Source organism: Myzus persicae, unplaced genomic scaffold (assembly GCF_001856785.1).
Source record: "Myzus persicae strain clone G006 unplaced genomic scaffold, MPER_G0061.0, whole genome shotgun sequence".
NCBI lineage: Eukaryota > Metazoa > Arthropoda > Insecta > Hemiptera > Aphididae > Myzus > Myzus persicae.
Genome location: NW_019100604.1, coordinates 50535 through 67165, shown reverse-complemented (window position 1 = coordinate 67165; position 16631 = coordinate 50535). Strand labels below are relative to the sequence as shown.

General features: G+C 30.3%; 3 protein-coding genes across 7 annotated transcripts; 2 read left to right on the top strand and 1 right to left on the bottom strand.

Moving 5' to 3' along the window:
• Positions 1-3500: 3500 nt before the first annotated feature.
• Positions 3501-5386, top strand: LOC111036356. The gene has a single exon (XM_022318360.1). It carries the CDS (start codon positions 3731-3733, stop codon positions 4574-4576), a length of 846 nt encoding a protein of 281 aa, XP_022174052.1. The 5' UTR covers positions 3501-3730; the 3' UTR covers positions 4577-5386.
• An 810-nt stretch (positions 5387-6196) lies between these two features.
• On the bottom strand, positions 6197-16569 carry LOC111036307. Of its 3 annotated transcripts, none has more exons than XM_022318304.1 (9): positions 16100-16557; positions 10913-10972; positions 10597-10826; positions 10060-10265; positions 9875-9995; positions 9510-9818; positions 9302-9444; positions 6817-7347; positions 6197-6352 (listed from the first exon to the last, which is right to left on the bottom strand). In XM_022318304.1, the coding sequence occupies exons 2-9, from the start codon at positions 10965-10967 to the stop codon at positions 6235-6237; spliced, it is 1713 nt and encodes a 570-aa protein (XP_022173996.1). In that variant the 5' UTR covers positions 10968-10972; positions 16100-16557; the 3' UTR covers positions 6197-6234. The 3 variants fall into 3 exon arrangements, with proteins under 3 accessions (XP_022173996.1, XP_022174003.1, XP_022174009.1); XM_022318317.1 differs by lacking the exon at positions 6197-6352 and adding an exon at positions 8425-8639 and having other exon boundaries at positions 7188-7347; positions 16100-16569; XM_022318311.1 differs by lacking the exon at positions 6197-6352 and having other exon boundaries at positions 6430-7347; positions 16100-16547.
• On the top strand, positions 13358-15174 carry LOC111036328 (succinate-semialdehyde dehydrogenase, mitochondrial). Of its 3 annotated transcripts, none has more exons than XM_022318337.1 (2): positions 13359-13506; positions 13618-15174. In XM_022318337.1, the coding sequence occupies exon 2, from the start codon at positions 13649-13651 to the stop codon at positions 15119-15121; it is 1473 nt and encodes a 490-aa protein (XP_022174029.1). In that variant the 5' UTR covers positions 13359-13506; positions 13618-13648; the 3' UTR covers positions 15122-15174. The 3 variants fall into 3 exon arrangements, with proteins under 3 accessions (XP_022174018.1, XP_022174029.1, XP_022174022.1); XM_022318330.1 differs by having other exon boundaries at positions 13359-13520; XM_022318326.1 differs by having other exon boundaries at positions 13358-15174.
• Positions 16570-16631: the final 62 nt, after the last annotated feature.

Sequence of the window (16631 nt, the reverse complement as noted above, 5' to 3'; positions counted from 1 at the left end):
TGGTCTATTAGTTTTTGTGTCTATGAGCTATTGTAGCTTCACCAAATTGCCTTTTGTTGTATACATACTAATATACCTATATTTAAATAACAAAAAATTAATTATATATTATTTTCTTTTATTTAAAAAAAAACCATAGGTATCATAGCAACGCATCATTGTGGATCGGCTATTATATATACTTAGGTATATACTATACTAGTATATAGTTTATACAAACTTTTTTTTTAAATTGTACTTATCATATCTAACATCAATGAAAACCCTATATCTATGTAAATATAAACAAAAAAAAAATTTTTATTTATGTGAGCTAAAGTGGAATCTTTGTGTAACTGTGTGAGCCACCCTGCATTTATACCCACTTACAGGAGTTCAAAAATAAAGCAAAGAACACTACCCGAATCTCAAGGTATATTTGGTGTCAATTAGTTCAGTACTTTCAAAGTTTCAAACAATCTTTCTATCGTTTTCTATTTTGCTTCAGTTGAAATATGTTGGTAATATAAATACAAACATATGCAATGATTCATTTTTATGATTTTTCACTTCTTTGAAATTCTGCAGTCTCGACTTTGGACAGATTTTTTATGTAATCATAGAAGAACTGGAGATAGATTCAACTAATATTTAAAAGACGACTTAAGTTCAAGTTAAATTGTCTTATGCGTTTACATAAAAAATGTGCGCAGAATTAAGAAAGAAAATCATAAAAATAAATATTGTACCTCATTGTGTTAATAAGCATTTCATAGTAATATAATCTGTAATCGACAGCAACTGCTCTTAAATAAACAAAACAATTTTCTTGAGCCGAAACTAAATTAATGTGTGAGCCACATTTTAGCAACCTATATAGGGGTTGAAAAATTAAGCTATAATCAAACATTCCCTGCTGTCTTTTTGAATCTACTGATATAACTTTTATTGAAAAGCGTCCAATAGTTGTTGAGTCCACATAGGACAAACAAAGAAACATTCATTTTTATATTAATATATACTAGCTGTTCTGCCCGACGTTGTCCATGCCAAAGATTGAAAAAATATAAAAATGTGAAAAAAATGTGTATGACATGGTTTTACTAATTATAATATTATATATAGGTAATGTTACATGTGACCTATAGCAACCATTTGAATAAACAAAAAGAATATTGTTTTTCTGAGAGCTGAAAAAAATGCATGTGCGATCTACCCTTTTGCCACCTATAGGGGTTAAAATAGGCCATGTTCTCCGCGATATACTCTATAATTTTGAAAAAAAGCTGACGTAATCGACAGAGTAGTCTTTGAGATCAGCTGTTACAAATAAAGTAGGTTTCACGTTTATACATAGTTACATAAAATTATAGAAGGTAGAAGATTATCACCAAAACAATATTACAGTACCAATAATATTGTACCATTCCAACTATAAGTACTGCTATATAATTCAGTTGTATATGTACCTACTCCCAAGACCCAATACCCGCATCATAAATGATTTTATTGTTCAATGGTTTATGCTCTTTAGGACGCAACGATAACGATTTCTGTAAACAAAAAATAATAGGTTTAGTGAGTTATAACCACTTGTAACGATTACCAATATAAGTAGGTAGTAGGTACACACACTCACAACATAATGTTATTATATATTTTAATTTTCATGATTGTGTAAACGGAGAGGTACATTGAAGAACGGATAACGTTGTTTTTCCTAGATAAAACGATCTCGTTCCATTCCTCGTCGTTTTTTTTTTTTACAAAATGGAAAGAACGCCCCAGCGTTGTTTGTATTTTGTCGATAGTGTTTAATTATTGGCGTTGAAACAGAAAAACGACATCGTAATAAAAATATTACAATTTGTACCTACAACGCCACAACCACTCGAAGGAGGAGCCACATATATTTATGCGCATTAATATAATATAGCGTCGTAGCATCGAAATCGGTACAAGCCAGGTACAAGCCGGATACCAGCTATCCCCGCCTGGTACCACACCGCATTGGGCCAGTACAAAAACACCACTGCGGTAAACGAAACTACGTCGCAGTTCAAACACAAACACGACACGTGTTGCGTTCGAACACGCTCCGCCCATGTCGGCTACGATTTGCCGCGCTACTAACACATTTTATATTTGTTCTCGCAGCTGCGGTACTCGACGCACGACTCGTCAGTATTGTACTGACAAAACCACTGCGACTCACCGGTGTTCGGTCCGCCTTGTTGGTACCTATAATCGTATCGCATGATACAACCGGATGGTTAGAGTAATTATGTCGCCGCCAATTGAAATGCCCGCTCAATCATATGTTAGTGCGTCGTTACGAATCACGATCATGGGCTATGTTATTCGTAGGCAGTTGGTACCTATCACGGTACATACCTTTGCGTTGTATTGATATTTGATAACGTTCCCTAAGGTGGGGAATTAAGAGGAATGTGCTTGCGGCAATTATCACGCGGCGAGTCGATTCGAAATATTTCGATTAACTCGTCGACGGGAATGAAATAATTAATATTCATTTTTCTTTTAGTTATTAATTAAACAGTCCGCGGCATCAGCTGAGGTCACTGAACGTAATCCAGAAATTCGTTACACGTAATCGGTGACTATTTCCCCTTAAAATTACGATCGGTGCAAAAAAAAAAGGAATTCGTTTCAACTAACCGGTCACTCATTTTTGTGACCAACTCCAGTAAACCATGACTTGAGTCATGCAGTAAACGGTTACAATTGATAACCCCTTCCATAATTTTTACCTCTCCTAATTAATGGCACATATTACCAAACAATGTACCTATACCTACATCGAATGATAAGAATAAAGATTTGACGTAAAGATAATTATTTTGGTACAGGAGGGGATTAGCTATTATAATGAAACGAATATCTGGTGGAAGGTAACTTACCACCGGTTAATTTTTAATAATAATAATAATTTAAATGCTTTGTAGTTACCGTCCACTATGAATTTGTCACCGATCTAATCTAACAATCACCATGACAATATATATATATATTGTCATGACAATCACTTTAACAAACTGAATTTTTAAAGTACCTACAATTTTTAGTGTAAAACAATAAATTCAAAGACTTAATAGTTCTAATTTAGGTAAGTATTTGACAACATAATAGTAGATAATAGTTGATACTATATAGTTAGGTACAGGTCTTGATGTTATTATTGCTTAACAGGAACTCATTATAGTTTATTGAATGAACTGAATGAGCATGGAGAGTTGGATATGTTATTAAGTCCAGAGTTGAGTATTTCGACTGTGTGAAAATTTTTTCTCTGCTTGTCGTATAATGTACAAAATTGTAGAACTAAGCAATATTGTCGTATCATCAAAAATTACGTCAATCATCAGTCGATTGTCGATAAGCGCCGTTATCATATTCGGGTAGCGGTTCGTTGCGTTTGCCACCGCGACGTCGGTGTTTCTGGGCTACGCGCCCGCGCCTACCACCCTGCTACACTACAACTGTCTACGACCAATAACCGTCCGCGGCTCACATTGATAGTGACATCCGATTTTGCGCTCATCTGTCGAGTCCTTTTCGCTAGTCGGTACGTCCTGCGCCCCGTGCTACGACGCAAAAACCTGGGCTCAGACAGTCAAACAACAGACGCACAGTGGCTCGCAGTGACCTGTACGCCATCGTTGCTAGCCCTTTCCGTCCGGTTTGTTTATTCACTAAAGAAACAACACCGCTGCATCGTTAGCTGTCTACGATGACTGTCTTAACGTTCCCGTCGGTCGGCGGCAAGTCGGACAAAGCACCGTTGATCGGTGACGAAGAAGTTCATCATGGTCAGACCCAGCCTCCGCCACCATATCATCCCAAATTCATGGAGACTGGCGAAGGTGGTTTGCCGAACACCAAAAACAACAATAACGGCCGTGCCAGAGTGGTCGGCGCATGCTTACACCACTCAGCCGAGTACAGACGGTTGGTGCACAAGATGGGCAAGATCACAGTGATCATGCTGGCGTTCATACTGGTCCTTTATTTCTCCATCGACACGCTATGCAAGGCTTACGTTCAGGACATACAACACAAGCAGCAACAGGAGACCGCTGAAGACGCCGCCGTTCCTTGCAAATCTTACTCGTCTTATGCAGACGCTGAGAGCGATATGCTGTTATTGCCAGAGTTATTGCCGTCGTCTCCACCGCCAAGTTCCAAAAACTTGGTCATCTCGATGGTCATCAACCCATCAGAGGGAATCATTAAAAAGGTGCCGCAGATCGTCATAAACAAATCGGCTCGTTTCTTGCATGACTTTGACGTCAACGTTACCGGCATCGTTGACTTTGAGAACCAACGCTGTTACGTTATGCCGCTGCTTCGCAATTCTGTTGAGCCGCCTGAGTCCCTGTTGGATATGTTGGTTAAAATGTCATCTGGATACTATTCTATGGACATTAATAAAATTCTCAGTAACTTTCGCATGGTCAAACCAGCCATCAACAATCTCTCTGACTATGGCATGTACATTTCTAAAGACTGTGCTGACTATCCTACATTCAAACTAGAAAAAGACATTACAACCGATTCCCCATTAGAAGTCAACTAATTTTCACTTTCATCGAGGCACTTTAACAACCAAATATAACACCCAATATAATACAATACTTAAATATTCTTCCTTTATATTTAAAAAAACAGATGTGCGTGTTGACCACTCAGCTGTGGACTATTAATTCTGTTACCAATTTTGACTAAGTTCCTTAGCTGTGTTGTTCCTATTATTTTGTGTTCTCAATCTTCAATTGTCGAAAGTGCATACATTTTTTCACAGCTAGTGATTAAGACAAGTTTTTTTACCACTGAATGTACCTAATCACATGTTTTACTTTTTGTACACAATTATGTACCCAGATTAAGCGATTTTTAAATGTTTATCAGCATCCATTCAATAACAATCTATTTTATAATATTTTACTTTACTATCCTGTCAACATTTATAGTATTTAATAGTGTTAAAACATACATTATGTATACATTAAGATAGTAGATTCATTTTTTTTAGTCTTCGTTCGCATGATTATAAACTGGCCGTAATTTTCTTGTTGAGTCAACAAATGTTAATTATACTGAAATTATTAACAAATATAACATAATATTAAATTACAAAATATAGTTATAGTGATTTTATCTGTACCTACTGCAACTGGTGTATGATAAATCATTGACGTTTTTGGCCGTTTAATAATATTGTGTCAACCATACATTTTAATATTTTATGAATATCTTTGTTGTGTTAAGCACTTTATATTATATTCTTAAGCTTTAGTAACGGTAACATTAATCTTTGTACTGATAGTCCATGACATTAAAATATGTGTAGTATTTGAATATTTAAATATAGATATTGGATTTTTAATTATGAATATAATTTAAAACATACATTTTCAAAAATAAAAATTGAAAAATCAACGATATTGTATATTTTGTGAAGTGTTATTTCAAAATTTATATTGTGGGCGTCCAAAAAGCAAGTGAAATGTCTCATACAATTTAATTTTCTTCAATTATCAAAATTATATCTTTAAAAATAGAAGTATTACTGAAACTTGACATTAATTAAATATATAGGTGTACTTAAAAGTTAATAAATACGTCCATAAGAAAGCAGCACATTAATTTAAGCTTTGTAATATTTGTAAATAGAAACATTTCAACAGATTTGTACAATATAATTTCTTCAGTTTTTAAACAAAAAATTAAATATACTGAGGAAGTATATTATAATTTTATGAATATTTTATACATAAAATGTCAGATATTTCAAATAATAAAATTGTGATTATGGCCATTGTGACGAATGGATCAATTTTGTAAAATTAGAGCAATATTTGTAAATACAATAGTCATAATATATTGCATGTCATGAAGAGGACACGATACCCATATGTGTTGTCACCGTTTTACTAATTCATAACATACCAAAATGTAATTCCAGTAGTTCAAATTTACTGTTGGCTTAAATATTGGAGTAAATTGATCTATTATCAAAATTCAGGTAAGAAAACTATCTGTGTTGTCATGATATATTTTAACATTTTTACAATATTTTAATTTTTAAGCAAACAGAGTGTGTAAAATATTCAAGTTTAAATATTCCCTTAACTTGACTAAAAATTAAAACATTGTAAAAAATCCAACAAAACAACACATAATGCTCTTACCTTAATTTTGATAATAGGTCAATTCTCTCTAATATTAAATTTATCAGCAGAAAATTGGAACTGTTGAATGCAAAGTTGCTATGTTCTCCATGTTTAAGACAGAAAAAACACATGATGGTGTCCTTCCACAGAATCCTTTCACTTGTCTCCCAGCATCAAATCTACGGCAAAATATTTTAAATATATCAAAAAGTATTTTATTTTGTATTTTGGTATTTTTTATAGTGCATATTTTTAAATGTTACAACTTATGAGGCGTAGATATAACTAATAACAAATAATTAAAGAACCAATATAATATTATACAGTACATAAGCATCATGTTTTTAAAATTCAAATAATAAATTCAAATGAAAAATAATTCTATAAAAATAATGACTGGAAGAATTTATTAAAAATTAAATTAAAGTTTATACAGAAAAGTTTATGTGGTAGAAAAAAAAACTAACAAAAAAATTATAATAATGTTAACAAAAAAAAAATGATAAATGTTAACAGTCTTTATACATTAAGAACACTTATAAGTTAACATATTTAAGATACAACAATAGCAGTGTTACAGTTAATATTTACAAAATAATGTCCAGTTCATTATGTTAAGATAAAAATTTAAATCTAATCTCACTTTTGTTTCATGTAGTCTTTAATGTCGTGCAATAGGTAACATTGCAGAGCAAGTAATATAACTCCAGGAATTGAGTACATCAACATCTTTGGCCATTCTGAGGTATGCTGTATGTTTGATGTATTTGACGAATGCGATAAGTTCAAAGGACTATTTTGGTGGTGTGGCAGAGCATAATATGTGTACGGAGAAATGGGTTGGTGACACATTGGTGAATACTGAGGTCTAAAACTGTGTTGAGAGTAAATGCTCTGCGTATCAAAATCATAATCGTCTTTCACAGAATACGACGAATAATATCCAGGGGAAGACTCAGCATACCCTGCAAACTTGTCCCGTTTGACAGGCATTAAAAAATTTGGTGGTCGAAGTACATTATTTTTTAAACCACTGTTTTCATTGAGTTTCATCCCTTGAAACAGATTATTGACAGTCTTATTCAATCTCTTGTTACGACTTTTAGGTAACTCATCAATGTGATCAATGTCCATCATTTCTGATTCATCACTGTTTTTACATGATCCGTTTGCACTAAATAAGCAAATTACAAATTAATTAATTGTTAAGTTACTTATTGTTCTAAATTAATAATAAGGTTTTTAACATTTCAAAGATTATTAGGTACATTTTATAAGACTAGGTTTTAAGGTTGACAGATGGACTAACATAAGCCTTATGTTTTACATATTTGAAATGACCATTTTGCCTCAAGCAAAACTATTGAGTTTTTAATACACATATTATAATATGACAGTTATATTAGAAAATAAATCAATATAGCAGTAAGTTAATAAAATTGACAGTTGCACATTTATTTTTTTACTCATATAATTGTCTATACATTTGTATATCATGCGTTCATGAAAACTGGGTATACTCTATACCATAGTTACCTACATTAGTCAGGACCTGATACATAATTTAGAATTCTGTCTAAAGGAGATTGATGATCCAATAATCTAGTTTCATATTTTGGCAAAAGAATTCAAAAATATATATAGGGCACTGAGTAATATGGGTAATTTAATTATACAGTGTACCCTGTTTTCGCGGATACGTATTGTACTGCTCAGTACATTCATCAAACTCTAAAATAATCTACAAATTAGTTACAAAATATGATAATTTATAATAGAGTTAAAAGTCTTCATATATTAATATATTACTTAATTTCATATTTAAATAAAATATACAATGTCATTTCACATGATCTTATAGATAATAAAATCAAAAGACCTTATCATGTAAATTTATCGTTACTATAGTATTCAAGATATAAAAATAAGAATAGTGAAACATACCTCGGAATCAATTATATTTATTACTAAAATAAGTCTTCAATGCATTAACTAGTAACCTATTTGATTTCGACTAATTAATTCAAAGGAAATATATTAACATTAAAAGTGTATTTTTATTATTATAGCTTATATAATATATAAAAAACTAACGAGTCTAGCCATTGAAAAGTTAGCATTTGATATTTTAACTATTTATGATTTAAAACATTATTGATACTGGTTGAGCCAAGAATACATCAACAACTTAAGGTCCATAAGTAAAGGAAGATACAGACATTTGACTTCTAACAGGCAGTAAATAACATACCATTATGTCGAGAGGTCATATATCGTGCGTCTATGTCGTGATCATACTCGTCTCTTGTTGTATACTGAATGGACTTGGGAATGGCTTCAAGAAAGATTTTTTCATTAAGTACACGAGCAACTTTGAATTTTGGGAGGCGCACGATGAACTGATTACTGGACCCAGACAGAAAATGAGTTTCCCGTAATTGTGTTTTTGGTGACATACAATTCTTACTAAAATGATTATTAAATTATAATAAACTGGCAACTTGCTAAATACTAATTGGGGAACTTAAAAAAATTCATAAGTACTAACAAGGTTTGTTTCACTATGTCCTCAAACTTTCTTTTAGGTAGGTGTTAAATATTTTATTTTCTACATAACTAAAAGTTGCATTAAATATTAACATAAAAAATACATACAATTACAGTCAAACCTCTACTTAATAAACTTGATGGTTCATTGAAAAGAATTTGTTAAGTATAAACCGCCTTTTAAAAAAATATTATTTTGTTAACTTAAAAACTTGATCTTATCACACAAAATCAATATAAATAAGTAATATTATGTACCTTAAAAAAAAAATGTTAAGTATCTTTGTTAAATTTAAAGAATTTTCTGATGTGATTCTGAACTATTTTCATAGCATTGAGCAAATATAACATCTTAGATAATACAATATAATAAGGTAAGATTTAAAGGACATACAATTGTATGTGTGGTCAAAATGAGTTAGTATAATTATGGAGTATAGTTATAAATTTAAATTATAACAATGATACAAAATTGGTTAAATAAAAATGTTTATAAATGAAAATTCCATGGTTTCCAAAAATAATTTGTTAAATAGAGGTAAGACATACAACATAAAACACAGAATCCTTATGAATATTACCTTGTATCATAATTATTTGTATTATTAATTCTGTATTTTTCATCCTCCAGTTGAATACTTGTTTGTTCAATTTTTTGTTTTTTTGTCAAATTTCTAAGTATAGATACAGATGATAGTAGTACAATAATAGCAGAAATGAGAAGCTAGAAAATATTTAAAAATAGTAAGTTAATATGAAGATTTTTAAAATATATTTGCTTTTAATTACTTTAAGTTTTAAATGTTCAAAATAATTAAAATTATTGATAACGCATAATGATGACCATAGGAACATAGTTATGGCACTCAATTTGTCCAATGTCCTCAAACAGTGATAAACTTGGCATGATGTACCACCTAGGCTAATCATTCCAATTGAGCGTGTTAGTGTTACAACACTATTTTGGGAAATCAATGGGTCTAAATGTTGAACTGTCCAATCACCCAAATAGTTCTCCACACCAGAAGAGAGTACAAATACAATAAATGATAAAGACAGTGAACATATATTGGGCCAGGCACCAACATCTTGCATACCCTATGATTAAAAACAATATAAATATTGAATAAAAATAAAATTGAAATATAAATCACTTTTTGATTATTATTTATTTTAGATGATCTCAAATTGTAACGTTGTTCTTGCAGTGCTAGTACTTTTTGTGTGTATTGATTGCACTTGGAACATAACTTTAACGTTGCTTCCAAGTTGTCCCTATAAATAATTGCAGGGAAGGATTAAACAAAATTTTATATTTTAGAAAATCTTTTAACATTACTTGAACTTTTCAATTTCTCTATCAAAGTTTCTTTCCTTTGTAGGGATGAAACAAGCTAACTGTTTCACTTTCATTTCTTGTATAATATTGCATTTATGACATAAACCATTTTTACTTTCCTTTACATCTTCTTGGATTACAGAAAAAACAGCTCCGTTATACCTTTGATCATGTTGTTCAGGAATCGATTTACTATAGCTTCCGTCCTGAAAAAAATAAATGTATTTTTATAAGTTTATAAAAATTGATCAAACAAAATTAAAATATAATATCATGTATTGTTGTTGACAAAAAAAAACTTCTTATGTGCCAAATTTATGATTTTGAGGTTTTGGTATTCTTGAATTCAGAAAAAAATAAGCTAATTATTGAAAAAATCTTCTATGTGGTATCTGCATTGTAGAAAAATCCTACTATATGTTACAAACTATAAATTGTTTCTGAAATAACTTATGTGTTTTTTTTTTTTTGCATTGGAGGTTTTTTTGTGTCAACTACGGTATATAAACATAAATACTTATTCAAAACAATACTTGCCTCTTTAAAACCATTAAACTGCCCACATTCAATGCATGAAAATTCAAATCGGTCCTCAAAAGCAACTCTAAAATTGGCATTGCAAAACCAACAGTTTACGTAGATTGGATAAAATTTTCTTACATAAATATAGACATAGTAAAAGAATAGAGTTATTGTTATAGGTGCCAGGACTGAAGGTACTGGTTTTTCATTGATATAATTAAAATAATTTGTGACATAATCTGAAACTAATAACATATATAAAATACACAAATATGTTAGTAATAGGTAAATAATATTAAATTACTATAATTTGTATATTAAATGTGTTTACCGAAAGGAAGAAAAGAATCATTATTATTATTGAAATACTTCTTGAGCAGGTCCATAATATCTAGAAAAAAAATTGTATAATGATATTATTTGTATACCTTTAACTTTTATTCATAATCTTTTAATGTATATATAAATATCATAAAATGAAAAGTTTGATTGATACTTGTTGGACATCCTGTACATGACACCACATGAAAATATATCACAAATAGTCCCATTCATATAATTTACCTTTTTTTTTCTTCTAAAAGTAATGTATTATAATTACAATACTAAGCTAATAATCTTTCAACATACAACACTATTGTCCAACGATAATAAAATATTTCACTATACAAATATTGATTATTTAAGTGGCTAATGTTTTTATAATTCTTTTTATCTCTTAAATAGGTAACATCTAACTAAAAACACAAAATTGTTGAGAAATCCTAAAAAAATAAAATATTTACTGTTTATAGTTATAGAAATAGTAAAGTTCAAATTAGAAAATTACAACAAAATTAAAATTGGATAGTATGAATGTTTCATTTGGAAGGTTTTTACTTTTTATATATATTTAAAAATGTTGGAGAAATACTTGGTTATAGTTAGTGCAATATAATGAATTTGTTTTCAGTACAACTTTTAAAAGACCATTGATGCAAAACATAATTCATCATTATGAGCTTATATACCATAATAAAAGGGGAAGTAGCCCCTCTTTCAATCAAATACATGAATGGAAAATTTCTCTTTTCCTGCTTAGTCATTATTAAGACCAAAATAATAAAACAATGGGCAGAATGTTTTATAATTAGCAACAAGAGTTTGGTATTTAAAATAATGTTTCCATATTAATTATTGTATAATTCACACATTCAAATAATCAGACTATCTAATAATCTGTAATGTAAATTGTTATTAAGTTTAATTATAATATTTGATATTTTAATGACATTTAATTTTAATGGTTATCTAAGAAACATAGAAATAAGTCATATTGGATTATCAAAGTACAACGTAGACAATAATAATATATTGATTGATAATTACATGAGAATCCACTCTCTTATTAGTGACACTTTAAACAGAAAAGGAAATATATATATTTTAGTTTAAAAGATCATAGTAAAAGTTTTTAAAGGCGGCAGGCGGGTTTTTGGACATGGTAACTGCAAAAAAGCTAGGTAAACAAATAATTACCCTAAAAAGTCATTATTAAAATGTTAAGATATATTTTATTGAAACAAAATATTGAGCCAATTTAATACAATTAATAATTATAAGTGGGGAAGCCTGTTCTGGAACCACAAAATATAAAAAATATGGAAATTAAAGATACAAAATACAACTTCCAGCATGTAAAACAACAGATTAGTGTGATCATAATTTTTCTGTCCAACCAGGGATACTATTTTTATTATTTTATATTATTATTGATATCTATTTGTTACAAATTATAAAACGCTTACCTACCTACTACAATAATTAATATGCTACTTCATTTTACTTATAGGTACAATAAGTATAGTACACAAATAAATATTTATATTTAATAGTAAAACAAATAACTTTTGAATACTACTTTCAATGAAACATATGATATTATGATGGATTTATAACATAAAATAATTATTATAATTATTTATAATAATAGATGATTGAAGAATGTTAGAGGTCAATGCGACAAGGCCTCAATAGTGTAAATTGTTAGGTTAAAACCATGGTAATAAAACCATAGGTGGTAATACAACTTTGTTGAGTTTGATAGTTAAACCAATAATAATTGTTGTAACTAATATGAAACATAACTCACATACATATCAATATATCATGTATTTATAGAAGTATAAACAGTATAGCTATAAGATACAAACAAATACAGAACATTCAACTACCAATAGGGCTATTAAATTCTCAAACAATCGTATACACAAATGTTTATGTGTCTATATTAAATTTACACATTCAAGTTTCAAATCGGTTAAATTTAACAAGGAAGTGTGTACAATTAATAATAATAAAAGAACAAAAAGGGTCGGAATGAGTGTCACGAGGGCCAGTAAAATGTGTTTATTCATTACGCTATTCGCAAACAAACATAATCGAATCGACAATTTAAAATTGTATTTAAATAGTAAAAAAAATAATGTATATATGTATGCATTCCTCCAAGCAGAATGAAAGATGAACCAATTACATAATAATACAAGCCGATTATCGATTTTTGGATCTAAATCTAATATAGCAATAACTAATAATAATTGTAATTTGTATTGTAATATTCAGTAAAAACAGATAAAACGAACGCCGTTCGAACTTCGAATAGCTCAATAATTGAGGCGTGTGTAATTGTGTTGGTAACACCATCAGCAGGCGATGACGAGGTGAAGGGTGACCACCATCCACTTTCCCGCCGTAGCACTATGATTATTGATAAAACTTAAAACTACTCCAAAACGCCGATTGACGACCGACTTAACTGAGGAGTGAGGATTACGATTTACGAATTAGTCTAATATTACGATTACATCAAACATAGTATACACTTGAAATTGATAGTTTAACGAACAGTTTCTAAAACGTTCAAACAAAGATTATTGTATCAAAGTAATTAAAGAAAAGTAATTTTTTATACCACATCCCAATTTAATTTAATTTGCTTATTAAATATTTATTAAACATTATTTAAATACATTTTCATTTCAACATGTTACTTAGATCCTCGCAAGGCATTACCAGATCAATCATAATGTGTGCACAACGTTACTCAACAATGTGGCCTACCAAAGCATATGTGAACGGCGAATGGTGTGATGCAAAATCTGGAAAAACTTTTGAAGTTGTCAATCCGGCTACAGGAAAGACTATCGCTACTGTACCAGATCTGGATGCTTCAGATGTACAAGTGGCTATAAATGCAGCAAATGATGCATTTAACACATGGAAAAAGACTACGGCTAAAGAAAGAAGTGATCTATTGAGAAACTGGTACAATATTTTGGTCGAAAATAAAGATTATTTAGCTGACATTGTAACATCAGAGGCTGGAAAACCATTAGCGGAATCATTGGGTGAAGTCGCTTATGGAAATTCATTTGTTGAATGGTTTTCGGAAGAAGCACGGCGAACTTATGGTGAACATGTTCCTAGTCCAAATAAAACTAAAGAAATTTTAATGATTCGTCAACCCCTAGGGCCAGTTGGTCTTATTACACCATGGAACTTTCCAATCGCCATGATAACTAGAAAAGCTGGAGCTGCTTTGGCAGCAGGATGTACATGTGTCATTAAACCGGCAGAAAATACACCAATCACAGCATTGGTTTTGGCAAAGTTTGCAGAAGACGCTGGCATTCCCAAAGGTGTAATTAACATTGTAACTACATCAAGAGAAAATACTCCAGAAATCGGTAAGCTGTTATGTGAAAGTCCCGACATTTACGGAATATCATTTACTGGATCTACTGAGGTTGGAAAATTACTGTACAAACAGTGCAGCAGCACGGTGAAACGTGTTGGATTAGAATTGGGAGGAAATGCACCATTTGTGGTATTCAATGGAGCAGACATCAACAAAGCAGTAGCTGGAGCAATGGCTTCAAAGTTTAGAAATTGTGGGCAGACATGTGTAAGTGCTAATAGATTTATTATTCAAAAAAATGTATTCAAAGAATTTGTTGATAAATTGAAAGTAGAAATGGATAAATTAGTAATGGGCGATGGTAAGACTTGTGGTGTAAACTTGGGACCATTGATTAATTTTGCTCAGGCAGATAAGGTAGAAAGAATTGTAAATGATGCTAAGAATAAAGGAGCAAAAATCATAACTGGTGGAAAACGAGCATTAAATGTTGGTGAATGGTTTTATGAACCAACATTAATCACAGATGTTACCAAAGATATGGCCTGTTACGTAGAAGAGATTTTTGGACCTGTTGCAGTATGCATTGAGTTTGATACAGAAGAAGAAGGATTGGAGATTGCAAATAGTACAAACAGAGGGTTAGCCGGTTACTTTTATTCAAATGATTTATCTCAAGTTTGGAGAGTAGCAAAGGCTCTAGAAGTTGGAATGGTCGGTGTCAATGAAGGTATCATATCAGCTACAGAAGCGGCATTTGGAGGTGTCAAAGAATCTGGTCTTGGAAGGGAAGGTTCTCGCCATGGTATGGATGAATATACAGAAATAAAATATATTTGTTTTGGGAACCTAGAATACTAATTTTTAATTATTATCACATATTATATATTATAATTTATAATATTTAAATATTGTAAGTGAAATAGTACTGAATATTAATAATGTCTTCCATTAAAATAAACGTGTCTTCCAAAAGTAATTTATCATTAAGTTGTTAAAATTGTTTAAAATATATTAATTATAAATGATTCAGATTATCATTGTCTTGGTTTATTTCTCAGAGTAGTGTTATAATAATTATTAATTGAGTTAATGTTATTTGAAAAAAACCATATAGGTAGGCACTAGTTATGTACAGTAACTTAGCAAAATGTTAAATTACCTAGTATGTGGTTAAAAAAAAAACTAGGTAGGATTACTACAGCTGAGTATAGTATTTTGATAATTACAGATACCTATATTGTACTACTACCTAATATATACCTAATATAATATATTTTTATTAAGTACTAAATACAGAAAAATACAATAAACAAGCTGTAGGTAGCCATAAAAACATAAATAACACTTTATAAAATTAACATTTTCTGACTGGATTAAATTATGTACTAAAAATATATTAATGTAACAATACAGAGTTTTTGAATGATCATCGTTTATTTTTAATACCTATATACTTTACTGGACAATTATTTGCTAAATAAAATTAAACCTTTTTAAAATATTATTTAAACAAGTAACATTGTTATAAAACATTTAAGAAAACATAAACAAATATGATTTAGGTACCCATAAAATAATTTTTACATACAATTTGAATTGGTAAATATTTGTTAAGACTAGGTAGTTATCACAATAAGCTAGATACAAAATTAATTAATACTTCCCAATATTGTTTAAACAATGAAATCGAACTACCTAGTTTTCAATTCTTATGTATGAACAAACTATAAAATAGTATAGAAAGTAGGTACTATTCTTAACCTTAGTCTGAACATGTTGCATAACTTATACCTAGGTACGTTATAATAATATTAGGTTGAATAAATAATACCATACCTTGAGTTGAATGGGTCGATGACTGCAATGTTGTGGATGACGGATGTACTCTAGTCTATTACTTCATATTAACGGTTCTTAGCAACTGGTAAGTAAATTAGAAATGGAGCAATTGAAAATTCGAAACTTATAATTACGATCATAAAAGACAGTAAATTTATATTGATATGATTTGGACTTTGGTGTTATCACTTTTGAAACGATCTGTAATCTGATCGTTTAGGTTTAGGTTCGTAAAATAAAAATAAAGTAAATTCAAAAATGCCGAACACGACGAACGTCACAACGACAAACGACTTATTAATATTAATGTATCAATGTCCGTCGTAGGACCTATCGCAGTATCGCATATTCGCATCGTTGTAACGTAACGTAATATTATAATTTGATATTTTAACCAACTTTACGTAGTGAAAAAAATTTTCATACATTTCGACGAAATATTTTACTCCATGATCGTGGGTAATAATCAGTTCATGATATTGTTATTAGTGTACTTGTGAGCCGGCGGTTCATAGGTCAAAATCCATTA